At 43.2% G+C, this 21,409-nt stretch overlaps 1 protein-coding gene across 1 annotated transcript; it reads right to left on the bottom strand.

The window, feature by feature from the left end:
- Window positions 1–1,624: 1,624 nt before the first annotated feature.
- On the bottom strand, window positions 1,625–20,270 carry KLF5 (KLF transcription factor 5). Its single transcript, XM_063392218.1, has 4 exons — window positions 19,877–20,270; window positions 17,142–18,012; window positions 15,970–16,029; window positions 1,625–3,558 (listed from the first exon to the last, which is right to left on the bottom strand). Exons 1-4 carry the CDS (start codon window positions 20,093–20,095, stop codon window positions 3,380–3,382), a joined length of 1,329 nt encoding a protein of 442 aa, XP_063248288.1. The 5' UTR covers window positions 20,096–20,270; the 3' UTR covers window positions 1,625–3,379.
- Window positions 20,271–21,409: the final 1,139 nt, after the last annotated feature.

Below are 21,409 nucleotides of genomic sequence, written 5' to 3'. Positions count from 1 at the left end.
GTAACAGTGCTTTTTCTTGCAGATTTTCAGACCAGGCAAGTTGTTGAACTCCTTCATTAATACTGTGCTCTGCAGCCATAGCGCTTGCCAGAAAAGGAAGCCCCTCTACTTCAGGTTTTGTAACACATCCTCGTGCATGAGTCTGTTCTATCTCTCTGTTTGCGTTAGGTTAAATGCTGCTGAAGCAGACGGGCCTAATTATGGCCTTTCATTCAAGATTAATATGAAGCCATTAGGCTGGTTTATGCAACCAGGTAGCTGAGCAATAGAAACATCTAAAACAAGTATGAGGCAACACTGGAGGCTGAAACCATGCAGTCAGCGGGCTTTCATTGTGAAAAGGCATGGGAGACACAGGAGTGAGCACTGCCTTCATCCACTGACTTGAGACAAAACTCAGCAAAGAGGAGAGAGGGGCTACCAAACCCAGCACCAGTCCAGCCCAGACCAGGGCCTGAGGTAAACAGGGTAGCTTGCCAATCCCAATGCCCCCATCGTCCACGGTACTCAGCAAAATAAGCTCTGGTAACTCTTTCCCAGTGACATGGACAATTGTCCAATTCATTGCCAGCTTCTTCTCCGAGCAGAAACGCCTCAAAGAAACTTGGGTGTTTCTCTAATGACTGGACCAGGGAAGTGTAATGGCACAGCAATGCTTCTGGGAACTCTCTCTCCCAACGCTCCAAAACACTGTGCTTACTTTTGCAGTTGTGCACTTAAGTGAGATGCAGGGAGATTTGCTTAGCAGTTAACTGGGTCTTCACTAACTTGGTTAATGCCATCCTAGCTACTTTGTAACAGGAGGGATTACATGACATGTGAGAGACAATAATTGAGAAAAATCAACTGAAGAAAAATCAAAGTTTGATTCTAAGGAAAGAACATAGAATTTCAAGAAAGGATACAGGAATCAGAGCTTATAAGACAATAATGGAATTTTGAATAAATGACTGGTTTGAATATTAACATTTGCTAACAAACTATATTTAAACTGACTCTTTCTTTGGTTTTAAATTTATTTTCTTTTTAAAAGCCCAGCATGCCTTTTCTCTTGAAGTTTGGAGGAAAGAAAAGAGATGTATGTTCAGAACTGAACATACACAACCACTTGAATGTTTCATGTGAACTGTACTTCCACTTCCATGAGAGAAACACAGAAAAGACAGAGATATGGGAGGCACTGCATAGTGCTGCTGTGGGACCTTCCTGCCTTTCTAGGGCATGAAAGGAACTTTTTGGTGACAAATTTCTTTTGGACAACACTATTGATGAGTGAGAATAGGTATTAACAATTTTGAAAGTGGGAAGGAATTTGTATACTTCTATACACCCAACAGGTACCTTGATTTCCAATCATGCCACTGTGGATGGACAATGATAACTATTTTCAGGCAACCGGTCACTTCCTTTTAAGTTCAGATGGCAGAAAAGCACCAACCCTTATCCCTTCACATTTATTACTTTCATCAGGGCAGGATGCAGAAGTGCCAGGTACTTTCCAAAGAGGCAGTCCCTATGTAGAACAGACATTCTTTGCTTAATATTGTCATGATTTCCAGCTTCCACTGCAAAACACAGAACTTTCATTGTCAGGAGCCAGAGAGAGCACATGCACGCACACACACATTAGGCACTTTGTTTTATTTTGCAAAAAAAAAAAAAAAGTCTTTATATATAAACGATTTCATTCTCTCTCAAAACATTCTACAACTATACAGCTGTTTGCTCCATCATTTGCATAGGAAATACCACAATACAAAAATAAGGTAGGGGGGAGGCAAAAGAAGCAAAACAGCAACCAATTTCTGCATGTGTTTCCACGTATAAACATTTGAAGCCTTACAAAATTATTTACATCGTTTGTCAACTATTTACATTGAGAGCAACATTTCTAACTATAACAAACAAAACTATAATTTATCAAGTGTATGTAAAATTATCTTAAAAAAAAAGAGTCTATCATATACCACAAATAAATAAAGACAAACAACAGTTTTAACAAAGCTAGGTTTTCCTGCAAGACCCTTTTTTGGTATTTTGATTGTCTATTCTAGCCTTTGGTTGACAGCTTAATGTTACGGCTTGTGAAGTTCAGACACTTATTAGGTTTGTTTGGTTTTCTCCTGTTGTCTGGCCAAATCCTACCTGGTCTAACCTCATCTTTGGCCTTCCATCTACAATTTCATGGCTGAGCACGGTGGACCAAAGTCATTGTTAGCATAAAAGGGCACCATCTCATTGTCTTCAGTGGAGTTTCAGCTACTTCTGTCAGCAGTAAATTTTTCCCTGCATGTGTCAATCTGAACAGTGGATTAACTAAACTACACTGTAATTTTTAAAAAAATTACTGTATCCTTTACCTTCTAGTAAATTACATCCAATATCCACACAAAACTAGATCATACTGAACCAGCGCTGAACCAGCTTAACATGTATGAAAACTGCATCCTAAATCCTTCTTTTTAAAGTGATACTAAGTTTAGCTTATAGTAAGAGGTTTAACATTCTGTGTTCATTTTAACTATCCCCGCTGTTTCAGCTTCCAATATTGACTTTACAGTTCATTCTGCATGTTTTGCCCTTTTATGCAATTTGAAAACAAACTCCTGCTTTGAATATTCAGTGCACACCATTGACTTAACAGGTACAAAACATCTGACTAAACTGGTACTATTTTGAGAGGTATTTAAGTAACTCTTCTTACAAATGTGCCATGTTATCAAATGTAAAACAACTGCTTTTTTCAGATGTTTCTTAGAAAACTTTTGTATTAAACCTAAAAAGCTGATTTGCATATTTACAAAATCTTTGTCATAGCAAACATGCAACACACAGAACAAAATGCTTTGTTCTATGGCTGTTTATGAATTTTTCTATGTATTTTATATCCACAGAATGGCTTAACATTAAAAAAAAAAAACAACAACAACAAAAAAACCCACATGTACTTAAGTATGTCCAGTAAAAACCTGACAGATTACAGTTCATGGCTTTTCCACTGTGTGCATTCATCTGCATCCTCTCGTTAATTCGTTTACTAAACATTGTCACAATAAGGACAGTGCTTTGGTCAAAACACTGCAAGAGGAAGAAAAAAAGTATAAAGCTGCAACATGTCAAGATATAATACTTGTAAAGAGATGAAACCTGCTGCCTAAAGCCATATACATCATGAAAGCAAACAAATGACTGAACACTCTGGTAATTGTGATACAGTGTCTTCCCTTTCTGCATAAATATACAAAATATACATTTCCAGTTCCTTTCGAGATCTCTTTTAAATGGATATACTCAAAAAACTCAACTGATTTCAGTTGTATGTCGTGAGTCCATAGGAAATTGCATAGATACAGAACAGCCTCCAGGAGCAGTCCGGCTCTCAGTTCTGGTGCCTCTTCATGTGGAGCGCCAGGTGATCGGAGCGGGAGAAGCTGCGGTTGCAGACGGCGCACTGGAAGGGCTTTGCCCCCGTGTGCTTCCTGTAGTGGCGCGTCAGTTCATCCGAGCGGGCGAACCTCCAGTCGCAGCCCTCCCACGTGCACTTGTAGGGCTTCTCACCTGCAACAGAGCACAGAGACACGGAGCTGTCAGCTGCCACCCCTCAGCAGACAACCCACGCCAGTCCACACGGAACGGCATCACTCTTCCACTACAAACGAGGAGCTGACCCGTCCTAATTGTTCACAGCTCTATTCATCAGGCCCCAGACTAACACCCCCTTGGTTTTTTCAGCACATTTTGCTCCTGAAAATGGGATTTAATACCTCATTAAAATGTACAAAGCTTTCAAACCTGCCAACTGGAGACAGCTATGGTACCAAAATGCAGAGTTAAAAAGCCTGCATGAGACCAGAACATGATTCTATACACTCACCACAGTATGAGAGGGAGTGGGGGGAAAAAAGCAACCTCATGTGACAATCTAGCCTGGTCTGTAACTTACACTTGCACCTTTCAAAAATGGGTAAGTTAAGTTTTACAGTGCTTTTTTAAGAGGTCTGAAACGGGAAAGAAGACTTCTATAAGGATTCTTTGCAGTGTGCAGGTCTGTTCTAGAGCTTCTGATGTGTGAAGAAAGGGGCACAGTGTGCTACAAACACAGCGGGGATAGTATTTTCTAAAATGTCACAAGCAATAAAAACTCGCGGTATCCTGCCTAGGGCTAGCTATAAATAGGACAAAGCACCTCCAAGTTCAAAACACCTATTTTCAGAACAAAATGTGTTTAATCAGGCGCTTAAATAGCCATATTTCAAGGTGGCAAGTGCTTGCTGTCTTCAGCAGTCTGTACTGACGCAGGAAAAACATGGCATCTCTGAAAACTTGCCATGTTACAGCAGCAACTTCAGAATATCCACCTAGTCTTGAATACACCAGCCCAGGAACCTGAAATGTTCGCATTCATCCATTTTAGAACTAGAAGCACAGTATTTTAAGCATACCTACAATTTACAGGTGTTTGTCGAAATGGGAGAAATATGGAGTCACAAAGCCATGACGATTTCTGTGTGAAACCAGAATTTTACACAGGGATGCACACCTGGCAAGGAGCTTGTGTGAGCATAATGCCACCATACAAGCAAGCCTCATATAAATAAAGAGGTTAATGTTTGATGTTGTTTCACAAAAACACCTTACAGTTGGGAGAGTGAATTACTAACTATACATTTTGTATTAATTTGACCCATTTGGCAAGAAGAGAAAGAAAACAGAGTATCAAAGCACGTGGCAGCAGCTTCATCTGGAGCAGAAACTGACCAAAGCTGAGCTTTTCAAACAGTTCTTTCTAATCCACCTTACAGATCTACGTCTCCACTGGTCCCAATCCTTTACACTAACAGTCTCAATCCTACTGCAGAGTGAAGTGCCTCCCACTTTTCCCTGTTTTACTACCACACATGCACATGGAAGAATGAGAGGGGTCAGTATCCTGCAATCAGAGTGTTTATTCTGCATCAGTTATGCAGGTAACACCATCTAAGAAGCTCCAAAACGTTACTTCAGAGGGACTTATTTATCATGCAGATAAAATTATGAATCTGCTTTTGTCTGGGGGTTTCTACTGCTTCATCTGATCTACTGGAAACTTCTCATCTACTAATGAGTTTCGAACCAGCCCTTTGCTCACAATGGGGATGTGACTTTGTACTGGCAAGTGCTGTCACAACCAGAATCAGATCTTTTCAAGAAAAACTAACCACCCACCCATCCAACAATCTCTTTGCATCAACAGCAACTGGGATTTATTTAAATCACGGTGGAAACATAACATCCCTTAGGAAAAACAAGGGCCTGGCATCACCTCTCACAGAATTTTTAAGTATTCAGTGGATCACAGATCAGAACAGGAATCATCAGAGATTTCTGTCACAGCTGAATTAACACTCTGAATTTACTCAGAGTAAATTCTGATGCCGATTGAAGACAGGAATGATCTATTATACAGGGTTCTTTTTTGCTCCCTGCAACACATACTGTAGGCTTAAAATACAGATTTCATTCAAATCCAGTATGCAAAGCTTTTCTAGCACCAGTGAAGCCAGCTAAGAACACATTTGATCTTCACAGTAGAATTACAGGAAAGATCTCTATTCAGTGAGGGATCTTTTGCACTATATAGATGATCCTCAATGTATTTTAACTGAGTTAACAATGGAGGCTGGATAAACCTGTGTTGCTGATCCAAAGGCACAGCACCAGGGAGATATCTTTGAATACTCTGTGTTAAAGGACACATGCACACACAGAGGTTACACAAAAGTATTACTCCTGTATTTGAAATGTCTTAATTTAGAGACGGTGTATTTATTTTCCTCCTTTCTTTCTCTTTTTCTCCCTGTTTGCTTTAAATTCTTCTTTAAAAGTCTTCACTCCAAACAGCCACATTATACTTGACACTGAACTCACAGTGCTGTGGGCCTGACACCCTCACTGTCCAGGGAGAGCATATACAGTCAGGTCTCTATCTACTCCAAATGCTTCTTCTTGTGCTTTGCAGAGTTATACAAGGAATGACAGAGAAGGCAAAGAGGGCAGGAAAGTAGCACTAGTTAACAAAAGCCTAGGAATATCCAGACGGGACCGGAATGGGGGCCCAGAGATTAAGATCCATTCCCAAGCCTGGCACGGAGGTGGTATGAAGCACACGCAACTTTGACTGAGTCTCGGACTAGGCTGCACTGTACAAGCAGCCTCAAAGTTGTCCTGTGTAGGTGACACCTGACCCTGTCAGAGTCCCAACAACAACAACAAAAGCTGTCTCCCATTAAAACTTTTCCTAACACGCAAGCAAGTGTCAGCAGGTGTTGTGAAGGCTCCCGGCAGAGGAAGTGCCGGCATGCCGGCAGTCCGGGCGGCGGCGACCCCTGTGCCCTGCTGGGTGCCACAGCCAGAACCCCCATCAAACTCCAGGGCACTCAGCTTTGCAGAGACACTGTTCAGAAACTCACCACACTGTCATGGTGACATCACTGCCTGCCACAGCCACGAATTCTCCTGGGCAACAGCGTTGCTCCAGGGAAAAGATCATGCAGTGCCATGCAGAACAGCAACACTGCTTGCTGGCAGACTTCTGCAGACCTGAGCTAAGCCAAGCCTGCTCAGGGGATGAGCAGAGGCAACAAGCTGGTGCCTTACTCAGATTGTTTTAATAGTGTTACTTTTATGTACTGGAAATTAAAGCCAGAACGCTGCTTTTAACCCCTGCTTTGGCCAACAGTGAGAATTGGAAAATATATATTTTTTAGTGTCAGTGTAGAGGCCTGGATTATTTTGAATAAATCCTAAGGGTAAAATACTGAATATCTATGTTTGTAATGCTAGTTTCCGCTGGAAAGTTCTATTTAAGAACTGAATCAATTTTAAATGTTTTCCTTTTGAGCAAGGAGGAAGGGGGGGTAAAAAAAAAAAGTAGCTAGAGATTAATTTTCACTCCTTCAGAGCAAGCAGAAGAACAACTAGCTGCTAGTGTTTTCTCTCAACCTACATACATGCTTTTTGTCATTTAGCAGAAATAAGAATTTGGTTTAAGTTCCTGCAAGCGAGGCAAAAAGGGTTTCATATTTTCTGAAGTGATCCCACTCTGCTGCACTGACTTTAAAGCTCTGAGAAATCTGGGTTGAAGACTTACTTTTTTAAAAAGCAGGTATACACAACAAGGGACACTGAACTCTTTATCCACTGTTTTCATTGGCCACATAGTAATGTAAGATTTGTTTACTTTAATTATTGTGCGAAATACAGTAGTTGTAAAGTTTCAGAAGTATTTGGTTTTCCTCCAGCAATTTAGGGCTTCTATAGGGTGTTAAACCAAGAATGCCACTGATCATCAAACACGAGGGCAGTACGGCTCAGTTACTGGAACATGATCGCGGTATCAAACAGATATTTCACTGTAAAAGCAAGAAAACAGCTAACTCCTCCACTTCAGGGGAGCTTCCACGGGATTTGTTAGAATGTCAACACTGTTCAACTAAAACACCATGGAGGAAGCTGGTACCGATTTCCAGCCAAATAGCACACTCCAACCCTTTCTTCCCAAGCCAGAAATATTATACACAGCACTTCTGGGAAACAGAACTGCTTTCCTTTAAATTATACTTCAACAGGATAGGGATTTCATAAGTTTAATTGGATTTCTGCACAACCTCCTTCCAGTATCAATGGTTTAAAATATCTTGCTGGCTTATACATCACAAAACATATTTTTAAGTTCTTCAGCTCTTAATATGTATCCATTCTCCAGTTTTAAAAAAACACATTTGTGGAGCATGAGAATGAGACTTGTATTTGAGCATAGAAATTTTAAGCCCTAATGTTTAGATTGGAAGGTCTTTTAAAGCAAAGCACGCAGCAAGAGATAAGGGAGTTTAACCTGAAAGGAGACTATTCTGCTTCCAAAGTGTCCATTTGTTATAAAAAAATTATTTACAATGCTGTGAGATTACAAGGATGTCAAAAAGACATTTAGATGTTCACATATAACATGCTATGCTAACCAGCCACTTTAACAGATAAAATCTCCCTCAGCAGATCCCATGGTTCGAGTTTCTTATCAACACCACAGGAGAGTGGTCTGGACCAGTAAAGTACACACACTGTGTTGCCTCTTCTCCTTTTAATTTATCTTCTGGTTCAGTTGTGTCAAAATGCACCAACTGCTTTCCTAACATTTAGCTCCAGTCACTGGCAGCAATCCTCATGGCCATGCTCACTTGGGTAAGGCACAGTGCCACCAGTGGGGGGGAGACAGTCATTTTGAAGACACCCTCTATCTTCAACACGCAGCCTCTGCTCAAGAACATGTCTCTGTTTAAAATTGTTTGGAAAAAACAAGTCACTGACAGACTCCACTATTGACGAATCTCCTCATTCACAAGAAAATAAGCTTCCTTATTTCACCAAAGGGGTTCATGACTTTAATTCTGCAATTCACTGCTAGGATGGCTTTCTTTCAAAATAAAATTGTAAACAGCAAGGGCTGGATTTTCAAACCTAAAGTTAGGTAACCCTATTGGTATGCAGAAATCCAAATACAGGTATTACACCAGCCACTGCCTGCAACTTCACTTGTTTCCTCAGAGATTTCTGTCAGAGCAGCGAGTTTGGAGCTTCCTTACAGAATAACAACCAGTACACTTTTCAAAGAAACCAAAATCACAACACCTGATTACAGCTCATAAGGGTATAAAAGTATAAAGACAGTCCCCCCACCCTGCAGTGTAGACATCATTTTAATATTACTTGTGCTTATTATTGAATTATTTCTAGTAGTAAGTGGTTGGCCTTAAAAAATATTCAGGTAGGTGTGATAAAATTGTGCCAGGCAAAGTAAAGTTTCTGTACCAAAACTGCACCAGTTATGTACATAACCTTTATCATGTTCAGCTTTAAAACAGATAATTTAAAAGATTTGTGTTGTCTCAAAGCTTTCTGGTGTATTTGTTTTCATATTTTTCATATGTTAAGATCAGTTGTCTTAATTTCTTGATAAGCTATAGCCTCAAATTTTAGAAAAAAAAATAACAACAAATGAAATGGTTTTTTCTGTTTTAGTTTGCTCGAAACAGTGTTTCTCTAGCCCACAGCACCACAGTTTTAAACTCTGACTCTGTGACTGGACCTGAAAGTAGTTACTGGGGCTGTATGTCTGCAAGCATTCAGAAGGTTTTTGCTCCCAACATTTACCCAAAATCAAATCTTCTTTCTCTTACTGACTAAGTGCTAAGTGCTGTAGTCATCATTAAAAGGACCATCTTGGTTTGGTTTTGGGGTTTTTTATGAGAAAGAACAGAAAGCTGGATTTTCAAAATAAATAACCCCTCAGGTGTTTAAAATATCTTTAGTGCACTAAAATTCTCAGTTGTTCAAGATGGAGATGGATGAGAGGGCTGACAGCAAGCCAGGCACAGCCAGCTTATTCTTTCAGTGACAAAACAAATTTAGTCCTTGAAACATCCATCCACAAATGAATGAGCAACATATACTGCACACTTTTAAATGCAATTAAGTCTCGGCCTACTATAGCAGTGGCTAAAGGGGTACCATCAAATACTACTTCACAATGAAACAGCATTTTAAGAGTTTTGTAACAGAGAGCTTTGAGCTCAGCACAAAGTCCGATCACTGATAAATGAAGCATGAACAGGAATAAAAGACAACTCACTGGTGATCAAAGAGGACCGTGCAAAGAATTCACAGTCTGACTACAGAGGTGCAGGAGGCATTACCTTCTCAGCACTCCCACCAGTGCTAGAAGCACTCTTATTTTGCTAAGTGTTGTCTTACGCAGTTCAAGGATTAGTGGGGAATCTTGACTGCCCTGTGCAATGGTTTATTTTCTTTCTGGTATAACATTCTGTCTTAACAGAGGTGGTCTCTCTTCAAGGAGATATGCAAACACAGGGCAAAGGAATTTTTTTTAAGTAGGTTTATAAGAAACCCATGCCATTTGGGGCGCATGGCTGTGTCTACACATCCTGTGCTGAAGAACACATTTCCTCACCTATGCCTGTGGTATAAGAACTGCTCTTTAGCTCTCTCACCAATAACACTGGCTTTTGTACAGTCAGATAAGAGGTGCTCTTAAACTGGAATTTATTAAACACATACTGTAGACTTCCAGATTTCCATCTACTGTAGGCACACACACCAAAAGAAAAAAAAATTAAAGTAATACATTAAAGGTATTTTAACTCAAAGCAAAGCACTGTACACTTGCCAAAATCAAAGGTTTTAATATGTCCTTAATCAGAGTTGTTAGAGATCCCTGAATATAAATAATGCAGCCTGACAGGACAGGAATGCGGCTACCAAGATACTCAGACTAAACTAGGACATTACTTAAATGTTTCTAATCTTTCACCAATGGGAGGTGCAGGTCATCTAACAAACAACAAGCAACACACTACCCTGGCTGGAACCAGGAGTCAATCGTCCCAGTCAAGCCTCAGAAATTAATTACAATAAGGAATGTCTGATCAAATAATGGAAAGTTTTAATCACTGGCAATTGCTGTGAATCTTGGGGCTATATTAGCCTATGTAGGGCGGTCTCAAAATGAACTATATTTAAAGCCAGTCTCTTAGGTCAACAGTTTCTTTATCAAGAATCAAATATCCTGGAACCGAAGTTTAATCCTCTCAGGGAGCAATTGACAGAAACAACAGTTCTTTTAAGCTTTCATGCTTAGAGGGACTTTCTAGGCTTTTAATCAAAAAGAAAATATTAGGCTTTTCTTTTCAGTATCTAAAATCTAACAGGAATACCCTCACCTGACACCTTGGAATTTGATTCCTGGTTCATAAAAGTTCTGTGCAGGATGCCAGTGAGAATGATCAGTAATATTTAAATAAAATTTAGGTTTATGCTTCTAAGATTTCAACCTCTTTTGAGCCAACACATTCAAACACTCCCCATTCAGCTTATGACAGCAGATAAAGAACCAGATCAATTATTCCCAAGGCCTGAGATAATTCATGAAGTGTTTGAAAAAATGCATTATTTTCCCTTAAACTGTGGTTTGCACAGGAAAATAATGTTCTTCCATTTCTCACACAGGCAACTAATGGATTTAGCAGAATTCATAAATAAAAGATACTAACATACCCTTCAACAGTGTCTAGCAACACTGCACTTTAATGCACTTTGTCAACAGTTTTATTTAACTCTCTTGCACTTTTCCTTACGGTCTCTATCAATGATGGCATTTACTGACAGCTCCTTGAAGTGTAATCTATGCAACTGACCCATTTAACAGGTCAAAGAAGCTGATCTGCACAGAAGTATTACTTAATTGCTGTTTTCACGATTTGAGGATGAGGTTTGCTATGGCTGCAACCACAAGCAAGGCAGAGTCTTTTGGGGCCGCCATTCCTCATCTGTGCACTATGAGCAAAATCTCTCACCAAGGTCTCGGTATCATTTGAGTTCCTACATTTTTTTCCCCCAAGTGCTTTTCTTCCAGCAGGAGCCCAACTGCTGCTGTTTTCCCTTCTGAACCAGAGGTATCCTGAATTCCCAGGCAAATGGCACCACCCTTAATGAGTGTCCCTACACAGGTATGGTGAACTGAGAGCGCCAAGTCCCAGGGACTGCTGAGATCTACTGCTTACAACTGGTTCTAATTCTGATGTACCATCAGTCTAATTCTGGATCTATTGAGGCAGAGATCTAAAATAAAATAAAATGTTTAACACCTTGAGGAACCACACAAGTCAGCAGCTGTTTCATGCCTATATAAACATTTGAAATAACCAGGGACAGTGGAAGTATTTTGAGTGCATCTCATTTGAGAAACGCCATTTCTCTTGAGTTATCTCGGCTTCCACTTCCCATCACCAAATACAAGCTAGATCTATAGATAGAGATGAAATAGTTCTGCAGTTAATGCTAGAAACTATTAATGGCAAGCCCACCATGTGACCAGAGAACATGCCTGTACAAAGACTCTGTATACGGAAAACCAGTATGCAGCTGGAAAATGTCCACAATGTGCGTGCCTTGATGTGTTCAAAACAATCACAGATTTTCTAAAAACATACACAATTCTGAAGTGTGCAGCTGCTCACAAAAATAATTAACAATTAACCCCCCTGACCCTGTAGCCAGCTGTTCTGCAGCATTACAGGTAACATACAGGTATGGTATTTCAGATGCCTGCACAGCCAACAGTCAACATCCACAATTAAAATGTTTGGCATACAAAGAAATCTAAAGGGATACATTATAGAACCTCTGTTTCTAAATGATTCCTTGATAAATATGCATATACTCGGATGCCAGAAGAAGAGCTGAATGACGTTCATCTGCAATATGCAAGTAACTGCTTTTCCCTGAGATCTGGCACACGTTTCAATTTGGGCATCCAGCTGTTATGCCAGAGCTTTCAGGTGGCTTTGCTGCTGAACAGCCCGTGATAAAGGCACAACCCCCTCACACATCAGATACCGCAGTTGCACAATGCCGGGTACGAAACAGAACTTGTTCCGTGACGAACAGGTAATATTATTTTAAAAGAAACTCCCTGCTTCAAAAGGTCAAAAATCCAACCTGTTCTGAAAGATGTTCCAATAGGTACTTCATAATACTGAATACCATTTTACCTGTTTCAGAAGTAACCAACATCAAATTCAGAAGTGACACTTCATACTGAAGTAATTTGAGATATATTAAAATGTACCACCACACCTGCTCCAGAACTGCACAGAAACAGATGAAAAGCATTCTGTATCTTTTCAACACTCAAACCTTTGTTCATATTCTGTTTTGGGGTTGCCAGTTTACCAACTAAAATTTATTCCATCGTGAAAAAATGCTAAAAGCATAACGTAAGGAAAGAAAAACATGTGCCTGCTTCAGCAACCAGTACAAATACATAACCCTATCTAAGCTCTTAACGGGAATACTGAATTCCTGATCAACAGCAAGAGTCCAGTGTAACTACATTAAATCAGCATAACTCTATCACTTTATACCACCTGACCTGGTGTAAGGTCAACAGCTTGGGAACACCTAAGAAGAAAAATACACGAGATTTTCCTCTTGTCCATTTCCTATAGTTTTGTTTAGATGTAGTTTATAAAATCTGACACTGTATTCACTTCTAAACTGAAAAAAAAAAAATAGACTACAGCCTACATTCCATCTATCAAAAGTAACATTTCCCTTAGGTTTGTTCTCAAAAAACATCTACTAAACCCAGGGAAAGCCTTTCAGAAGAGAAAGGCTGCTGAATAAATACTGTGAAAAGGCTGAGATTTTCCAATACAAAGGGAAAATCATGAGGTCTGTCTTGACTTTTAATGGCAGACAAACTTTGCTGCAGGCTCTTTTATTTTAAGATGACAGATTGCTGAGAAGGGCAGGGACTGCTTGGGATGAGAGAGACTGCAGCCAATTTTAAAAGGTATTGTTAAGAAACTAAGAATACAGAGAGAACAACTTCAGTGGTCCATGATTACTAAAGAACGGGTTTAGCCAGATAAACAGGTCTGCTATCCCTGAAGGGATTTGAAAGAATATCACACACAACTTTATTAAAACGGCTTACGTGACATTTGCTTTAGACTTTGAAGGTAAAAGCTTCACAGAGTCCTTTAAAAATGTTTTAAAACTAAAAAAAATCAAAACTTATTAGTGTTGTATGAATTCACAGTCCTGGGGGGGTGGGATGAACAGAGGCACATCCTCTAATTTAGCCCTCGGCATCAACCTCTACGGAGATAAATAGCAAGATTCCCTTGCACTCTTAGAGAAAGCTGAACAATTTCACAGGTTTCCGAGTTTGCACTCCTTTACTTTAGCATTCCTTAACTGATCAAACATTAAATCAGAGATTTGACTCTTAAAACACACTTGAATCGTATGTTAAGGCAGAGATCAGAATCGCTGCTGGAAATCTTCAAGTATGAAGTGAATATTCAGGAGAGTTAAACTAATCCAAACTCTGAAATACTGCAGGTAACAGGATACAGACTCACATTCTTGCATGTAATGCACGCTTTAGACAGTTTATCCCTTCATTCACCTCCCCAGAAGACCCTTTGTATTACAGACCTGCTTAAGTTCACTAGATTTTTATCTAAAACAACATTCTTGTTTCCATGAATACATCAGCTCCTCTAACCTCTGCACATTTATCCACATTTCTAGGTAAAAAAGTGAAGGCAACAATAAACATTAGTGACCCTAAGTAATATTCGCTAGCACTGAGGTATGTATTTCTACGCATACAAGAACTAACTTTGTAAACTCTGAAGTCATTACTACCCAAGGTACAGAAAAACACATAGATTGATTTAAAAAAGGAAAAGTGTTCATTTCAAATGCTGACTATGTAGTGTTAATGTTTAGTCTAAAACTTTGCATTTATCTCTCTTCTTAGTTATTTTGTAATAGCAATCAAGATATTTAAAACTGGTATTTAGTTCCTGGCTGAAGTGCGCAAGGGGAAATCATACACTTAAATTTACAGATTATTTATTAAACAGGGATTCTACTCTCTGACACTACTCAGACTTACAGCCTCATGAAAATATTCCTTTCCTACTAAACTTACTCCAAGCGAGTAAGTAGTGATTACATATTAAGAATATTTTTAACGATGTTGGTGTTTGGTCTGTCACTTATGCAAAACAATCTTCTACTTGCTTTTAATTTTTCACTGTACAACACAAGTAACTTTCATTTCTGAAAACAAGATTTCTTTAGTAACACTTAGCCTGGACATACTCAACCTCTTTACAACAATCTAACAATCCATTTATAATAGCTGCCCAACAAAAAGGCCTTTTTTTCCCACAGAGAGAGTGAAACATTTTGTTAGACCATAGTTCAGGCCAAGTTTTGATTTCAGTTGAGGTGAAAACTCACTCCTTGAACGGCACAGCTGTAGCGCTGACAGTCCACTTCAATAATAAAGTTGCTTGAACTGTAACTCGTGTTTTGCTCTGATTCAAAGCCCACACATAAAAGAACTGTGTTTCACACTCACTTCTGAAAACAGGAGTCACAGTCCTTTCATTTAATTTATTTAAAAAATCATTCATGTGCTTTTCACTGATTTAGCATGAGTAGTTCTGTACCAAGATCCCAGCCAAGAACTGTCCTAAACAGTTTCAGGTGTGCTGGTGGTGAGCTATATTTTTTTCCTTCCCTCCCTCTCTCCTTCTTCCCCCTGCCTCAGCAGGTGAACACCTGGGGAGAGCATCTGGGGCAGTTCCACCTCCCAGCCACTGTCCTCAGCACACTCAGCTCCTGAGCCCACACACAACCAACATCGGCTCCGCTCCTTGCGGGCCCGGGAACAGGGACTGCCTCTGTGGCTGCAAGCAGAGTTTGATCAGGGTACAGAAAACAACTGTGACACACTGACACTTCAAATTTTCTTCACTTTAGTGTCTTTCCCTGATAGAATAAAAAAATCTAAAAAAAAAAAAAATCAAAATTATGTCCTTTAAAGAAAAAAAAATGGAGAACCACTTGTCTTTCAAAAAATAATAAAGCCCACTTAATGTCAAGGAAAGAAATGGACATACCTTGGGAGTTTTCATGATGTTTGTGAAAAACTCTAAGATTAAATAATCCTAAAAGGTCAGAAAGAAAGCCCAAGCTAGAAAACTGTATCTACTCAGATAAATCTTCAAAAGTAGAACATCTTTAGTATGTTTAATTCACCCTTCAGGGAGGAAAAAAGATTTTTTTTTTTAACACTTTAATGGCATTTTAGACTGAAAGTTTCCATCTACTTTATTGTCAGCTATTTTGAGTTCCACTGAGGTTTAACAAAACTGCGTTAATAAAGCAAATTTTACTTCTCACTGACCAATCCTCAAGTATTTTGTAGGTGAATTGCCAGTCTGTCCACACCACCCTAGAGAACACAGGGGGAAGCTGGCAGACCCAGCGTGCTTGCTTTGTCAGGAAACGCATCAGGCACGGACGAACGAGAGACAGCGAGTACACACATACCTGTGTGAGTTCTCAGGTGCGCTTTTAAGTGAGAAGACTTCGTATAAACTTTCGTGCAGCCTAAACAAAACAGAAAAACGAAAAAACAAAAAAAGCAAAGAGGCTTCAGTATGGGGAACAGAAACTTTCCACACTCTGTTTAAACTTCCCCATTCAGGGCTGGGGTACTATCTGGACACATTTAGCTTTACTACTTTCTGGCATCATTTTTGCCATTTAAAATTTTATATAGAACGCTCCTAGAGATATGTTGCTTTACACAGAAAAGACAAAAACATGTATGTTTCTAGTTGACTTACTGCTTTGTAATGTAGTATATAGGGGACTAGCTGCTACAATCTACGTACAGTAATACCTGCTATGCGTAAGTCAACAATTTAGCAGGAGAGGACTCTTTTTTTCAATTCCCAAGAAGACCTGATCAAGCCAGACTCCATGTCATCATCACCCAGGGCTCAGCACAACTCTTCCACTGGGCATTTATTGTATGGCACACCGAATGGCAGATACAGCACCCAGAGCTGGTAAAGGGGGAGCAGCAATTTCTCTCTGCGCTACAACGGGTGTGCACGCCTTGCATCTGGTGCCATGTACTACACGGAGGCACACCTGACAGTCAGGTCCCTCTTCACCTTCAGTGCAAGAGGCAATCCATCTGCGGACAATTTTCAGAGATGGGTTTAATGGATTTATGAGGGCAGCTGAATCTCCTGTTCGTATCGGGGAAAAATGGCCGTGGCCTTGGCTACCGGGAGCTGAAATTATTCTTGCAGCGCCAGAAAACTCAAACAGAGCTGTACTGCACTGGACAAACTGAGCCTCTGCTCCATCATGAGTACTGGACAGTCACACACTACCGAAGGCCAAAATTTTTATTGTGTATTTTCTACAGAGCCCGTATATTGTAAGATGGTAAAATGAGCCCAACGGAATGACAAATAGCATGATTATTTAAAGAATGTGAGAGTCTTCCACTCAAAATAAAACAACGACGAAGACAAATTCTACTTGGACAACAACCTATTTGGTTCTCCCTAGGTGTAGACCACAGCTAAAGAAAATCACTTATACCTCATCCATGATTATTCACACCTTTTTTTTTTTTTTTTTTTTTTTTTTTTTTTTTTTTTTTTTATTGCAAGAGCTGGGATTTTCTGGCACAGATTGCTTACCTGGGTAGTCACAGTAGTGGATCCGTCTTTTCTCCAAATCTGGGTTACTTCTCCTGTTGTATCTGACAGGTTGGATGTTCTGGGGGGTTATGGGCAGAGTTGCTGGTAAATTCGGGTTGTGAATCGCCAGCTTGGAAGCTATAGTTGCGGCATATGATGGAGGAGGGGTTAAATTCTGCAGCATCTCTGCTTGTCTGTCTGGACTTCCAGGCTCTGAGCTTGGGGGCGAAGGAGGGAAGTAAGTGGCCTGCTGCTGCAGAAACTGGTTTGGCATGGTGTAGGTACAGGGGGGGATGCCCTGGAACTGTTTCATTGCAGTCTGTGGAACAGCCGAGGAGAGTGTGTTAAGGCCCGCCATGGCTGAGGGCATGGAGACATTGTTAAGGGAGTCCATCACGGCTGCCTGAGGAGTGGTGCTGGGCATGTCTAAATCCGGCGAGCTCAAGAGCTGATACAACTGGCCTTGCTGGGGCGTGATGGAAAGGTGGACATCTGGAGTAGGAAGCTCCTGCTTGATGAAAATGTTGTTCACATCAGGAGTTTGGTGGGAGCTGAAGATGCTGGTAAACTCTGGGAGGGCCTGAGTGGGAGCAGGGGCAGGGGCAGTAGTTTCGTTCTGGTGACTGAAGATGGTGACTGGCTCTGTCTTGATGTGAGTTACACAGGGTCGCTGAGATTTGTACAGGCCAGTTCTCAGGTGGCTGATGTCGGGCAGGAAGACGTTCATGTTGATGCTGTAAGGCAACCCTTCACTGTCAGTGAAAAACTGGTCTACAACCGAGGCACTGTCTCTTCTGTATTTCTTATGTTCAGGGATCACGGGAACGGGCGGGAGCTGAGGTGCCAGGTATTTCTCCATTTCACATCTCGTCTACAAAGACAAAACAGACCATAATCCACATGATTTGTTACCAGCTAAGAAAAATGATGGCATCCAAGTCATGTGAAGCTTTACAAATAAAAGGCAATACTGTTCATCCAGCTGCAAGACACCTACAGAGGAAGTTATGAATGCTCACACTAATGAAAACCTGCTTGATTTTACAATCAGCACACTGATCAACATCTTCAAGGACAAGGAGATACGGTACAAAGCCTTCACACATTAAGACATATCTGATGTTTCAGCATAGACAAACTTTTCATCTTTTATGCCTAAAAGACAGTGCGAGGCGCAGAAGTGACAAGCGCTGTGCCTAATCTGCAGATCTCCTGCTCTGGAATTCACTGCTCCAGCAAGGGTGACTGCCTATCTGTTCCACCCGCTTCTCTTTGAAATGCTAACTGTAAAAGCCACATCCTCAGCTGACTATTTGACTACTAATACTTCGAATAATGTTTATATTTACATATATATATTCCATACTTCCGTGATTTTTCATCCGCAGAAAAACAGGATTAAGTTAGAAATACAACACTGAAGTGTAAAGTTATTAATAATATTGAATTAAAAGGAGATGAGTTGACTACATCAGAGTACCCTTTGTGTAAAGTGTTTCCAGGACTACACTTAAACCAATAATAATCTATGCAGTGTATAATTGTCTAATGGCGTGATAAACATGTCCCTATCCATGCCTGGGTTCTCGGAGAGCTCTTTAATTACTGGAAAATCATCCTCTTAGCACAGTAGTGTGAGGGAATCCGTGGGTGGCTGGAGACCTATACATTACTGGTGTACAGTCATCGGCAAAACATTTATCATGCACTGTCCAGTGGGCAAATGCTACATTCCCCCCTGCCCTGTCAAGAGAGTGCTCATACCAGACCCGTTTAGCACCCCGCAAGCGAAAGCAGCTGACAAACAGCAACTCTGCCCGAAAGTGGATTTTAGGACCTTTCTTCAAAGACCCCCGGTAAACACCACAAACAAACACAGCCGCCTTCCCGTCCCTTTGATCTGGATCTGCCCCGACATGCCAGGCTACTTTTTCCAGCTCTTGTTTACGAGTCGAGGGCAGCTCGCTTTGAAGACGTGGAGTTATTTACTCGTGAGGGAAGACACCACGGAACGGCAGCGCCCGACAGAGCGCTGCCCGGCACCGGGGCTCCCTCCCCGCCGAGCCGGGCCGCGCCGGTGCCCGGCAGGGCGCGGGGAGCCGCCCCTGGAGCGGGCACCGCCAGCGGGCTGGAGCCCGGCTGCGGGTGGCACCTTCCCGCTTTTAGCTCCTCCAGCTGTTTGCCCGCGGATCCGCTCCCAAACAGCCTCCTGGGACAGGCACAAAGTCCTGGGAAGTCCCCCCTTACCAATGAGTCGTGTGCTCTGCCCCCCCGCCCCCCGAACATGACTCCTTGCGTGGGCGAGGAGGACAGGCGGCCGCTCTAATTCTGCCGCCGGGCAAGTGCGAAGGCAGCAGCTGTAGCTTTCAACACACCCGCGGGGGCAGCCCCGCTCCCCCCGCCGCCCCGGCCGCTGCCTCCGGAGCCCGCGCCCCGCCTCGGCCGCCTCGCCGCGCTCCGCCGGCGGGAACACGGGAGCGCTCCCCGCTCCGCGGCGCCCCGCACGGGCGGGATGGGCGGCGTGGCCGCTGCCCCGAACACCCGCACACACAAACACACACGCAAACACTCTGCCGCTGCCGCCACAGCCCCGGACTTCGGTGTCCGCCGCCCAGCCCCACCCAGTCCCGCCCGCTCCGCAGCGGCCGCTGCCGCCGGGGCGAGGCGCGGTGGCCGGGGAGCTGTGCGGGCACCGAGTGCCCACCGGCGGGCCGCGAGCGGTGCCCGCTGCTCACCTGCACCATCTCCTCCGCCGGCAGGTTCGCGCCGCCGCCCCCGCCGCCGCCCCCCGGGTGCTGCTGCGGCGGCGGCGGCTGCTGCTGCTTCAGGTCCTCTCCGGGGAAGATCGCTGCCTCCCGGGCCCCCAGCACGGGCTTCAGCTGAGCGAACACCGGCTCCTCGGGCTGCTGCACGGGCCCCAGGCGGGCGGTCATGGTCAACACCCGGGTGGCCATGGGGCTGGCGGCGGGCGCGGCGCGGAAGGGCTGCGCGCCCCGGCGCAGGGCGAGTGAGTGACCCGCGGGCGGGCGGCGGCTGCTCGTGCGCTCACTCCCAGGAGCACCAGCCCAGAGCGCATCCACTCCGCTATCGTCAGTGCCTCCGCCCGTACCTGGCCGCGGGTATCTACCCGGTGACACACGCCCGCCCCTATTTCACCCTACTCCGCCCCCGGCCCCCTATACCCCACCCAGCCCGGGGAGGGGGCCGGCCCTGCCGCCCGTCCTGCCTACGGGGAGCGCGGGCAGCTCCTCCCCGCCGCCCGGTCCGGCGCGGCCCGGCCCTGCCCCGTAGGGGCGGCACCGGCGGTGCGGTGATGGCGGAGCGGTCCCGGGGCAGGTCCCGGTGCCGGTCCCGGTGCCGGTCCCAGTACCGGCTCCGGCAGGGCGGTACCGCCCGGCCAAGCAGCCGGGGAGCGCTGCCCGGCGCAGAGTGCTCGGCAGGGAGCGGCCGGCGCGGCGCTCGCCCCGGAGTGGAAGCGGGCTTTCAGCAAGTGCGGCGCTCCGCCGGGGCTTCTCTCGTGCTTTTACTATTATTTATAGGCTTGTAAAGAAACGCTGCTAATGTGGGCACTTTAAAACAACTGTCTTGTCCTACCTTTCATCTTCAAAAGGGTTTTAAAGGCAGTCGTTCAGATTTATTATTTTTTGTCCTGAAGGCAACTCGTACTCGAAACCTGCTGCTAATAATTATCAGCCCGGCAGTACAGATCCATCCGCCCCCCACCCCGTACACTGTGAAAATGAAGTTTTTCAGCATTTTACAGAAATAACGCAGAGGACAAGGAAGACGGGTAGAGGAAAAGAGGTAGCGACAACTGAATCTTCTCTTACCCCCCTTCCCTGCCCCCTCCCTTCCCACCGAAATGAGGCAAGTTTCTATTTACTTGTTTTGAGGTGTGGTTTCGACGCAAAGCATATTTCCCCGTAGACACAGGACGGTGAGCTAAGTTACCGCATGTTTCGCTGAAGCAGAAAAAGAAGGGACGCCGTCCTTTCGTGCAACACCGACCGGCTCACATCGTATAGGAAAAGTACAGCATGTAGTGGAGCTTTGGAAAAAAAGCACAAACTTTCCATCTTTCTCCCAGCCCTGTCAGCCTTCGGTTTGCAAGGAGAAAATCTGGGAATCCACAGAAATCTTGGCAACCTCCCCCTTCCCGTATTTATCCCTATCATTTACAGACAAGGTTCTTTTTAAAAACGTAAAAAAAAAGCTTTTTTTTTTCTGGTCAGCCTGGCACTCCTCCCCTTTGCCGCCCGGTCCACAGC

This window comes from Prinia subflava, chromosome 3 (genome assembly GCF_021018805.1).
Source record: "Prinia subflava isolate CZ2003 ecotype Zambia chromosome 3, Cam_Psub_1.2, whole genome shotgun sequence".
Lineage (NCBI taxonomy): Eukaryota > Metazoa > Chordata > Aves > Passeriformes > Cisticolidae > Prinia > Prinia subflava.
The sequence above is the reverse complement of the archived record's forward strand: the minus strand, read 5'-3'. Positions and strand labels throughout refer to the sequence as shown.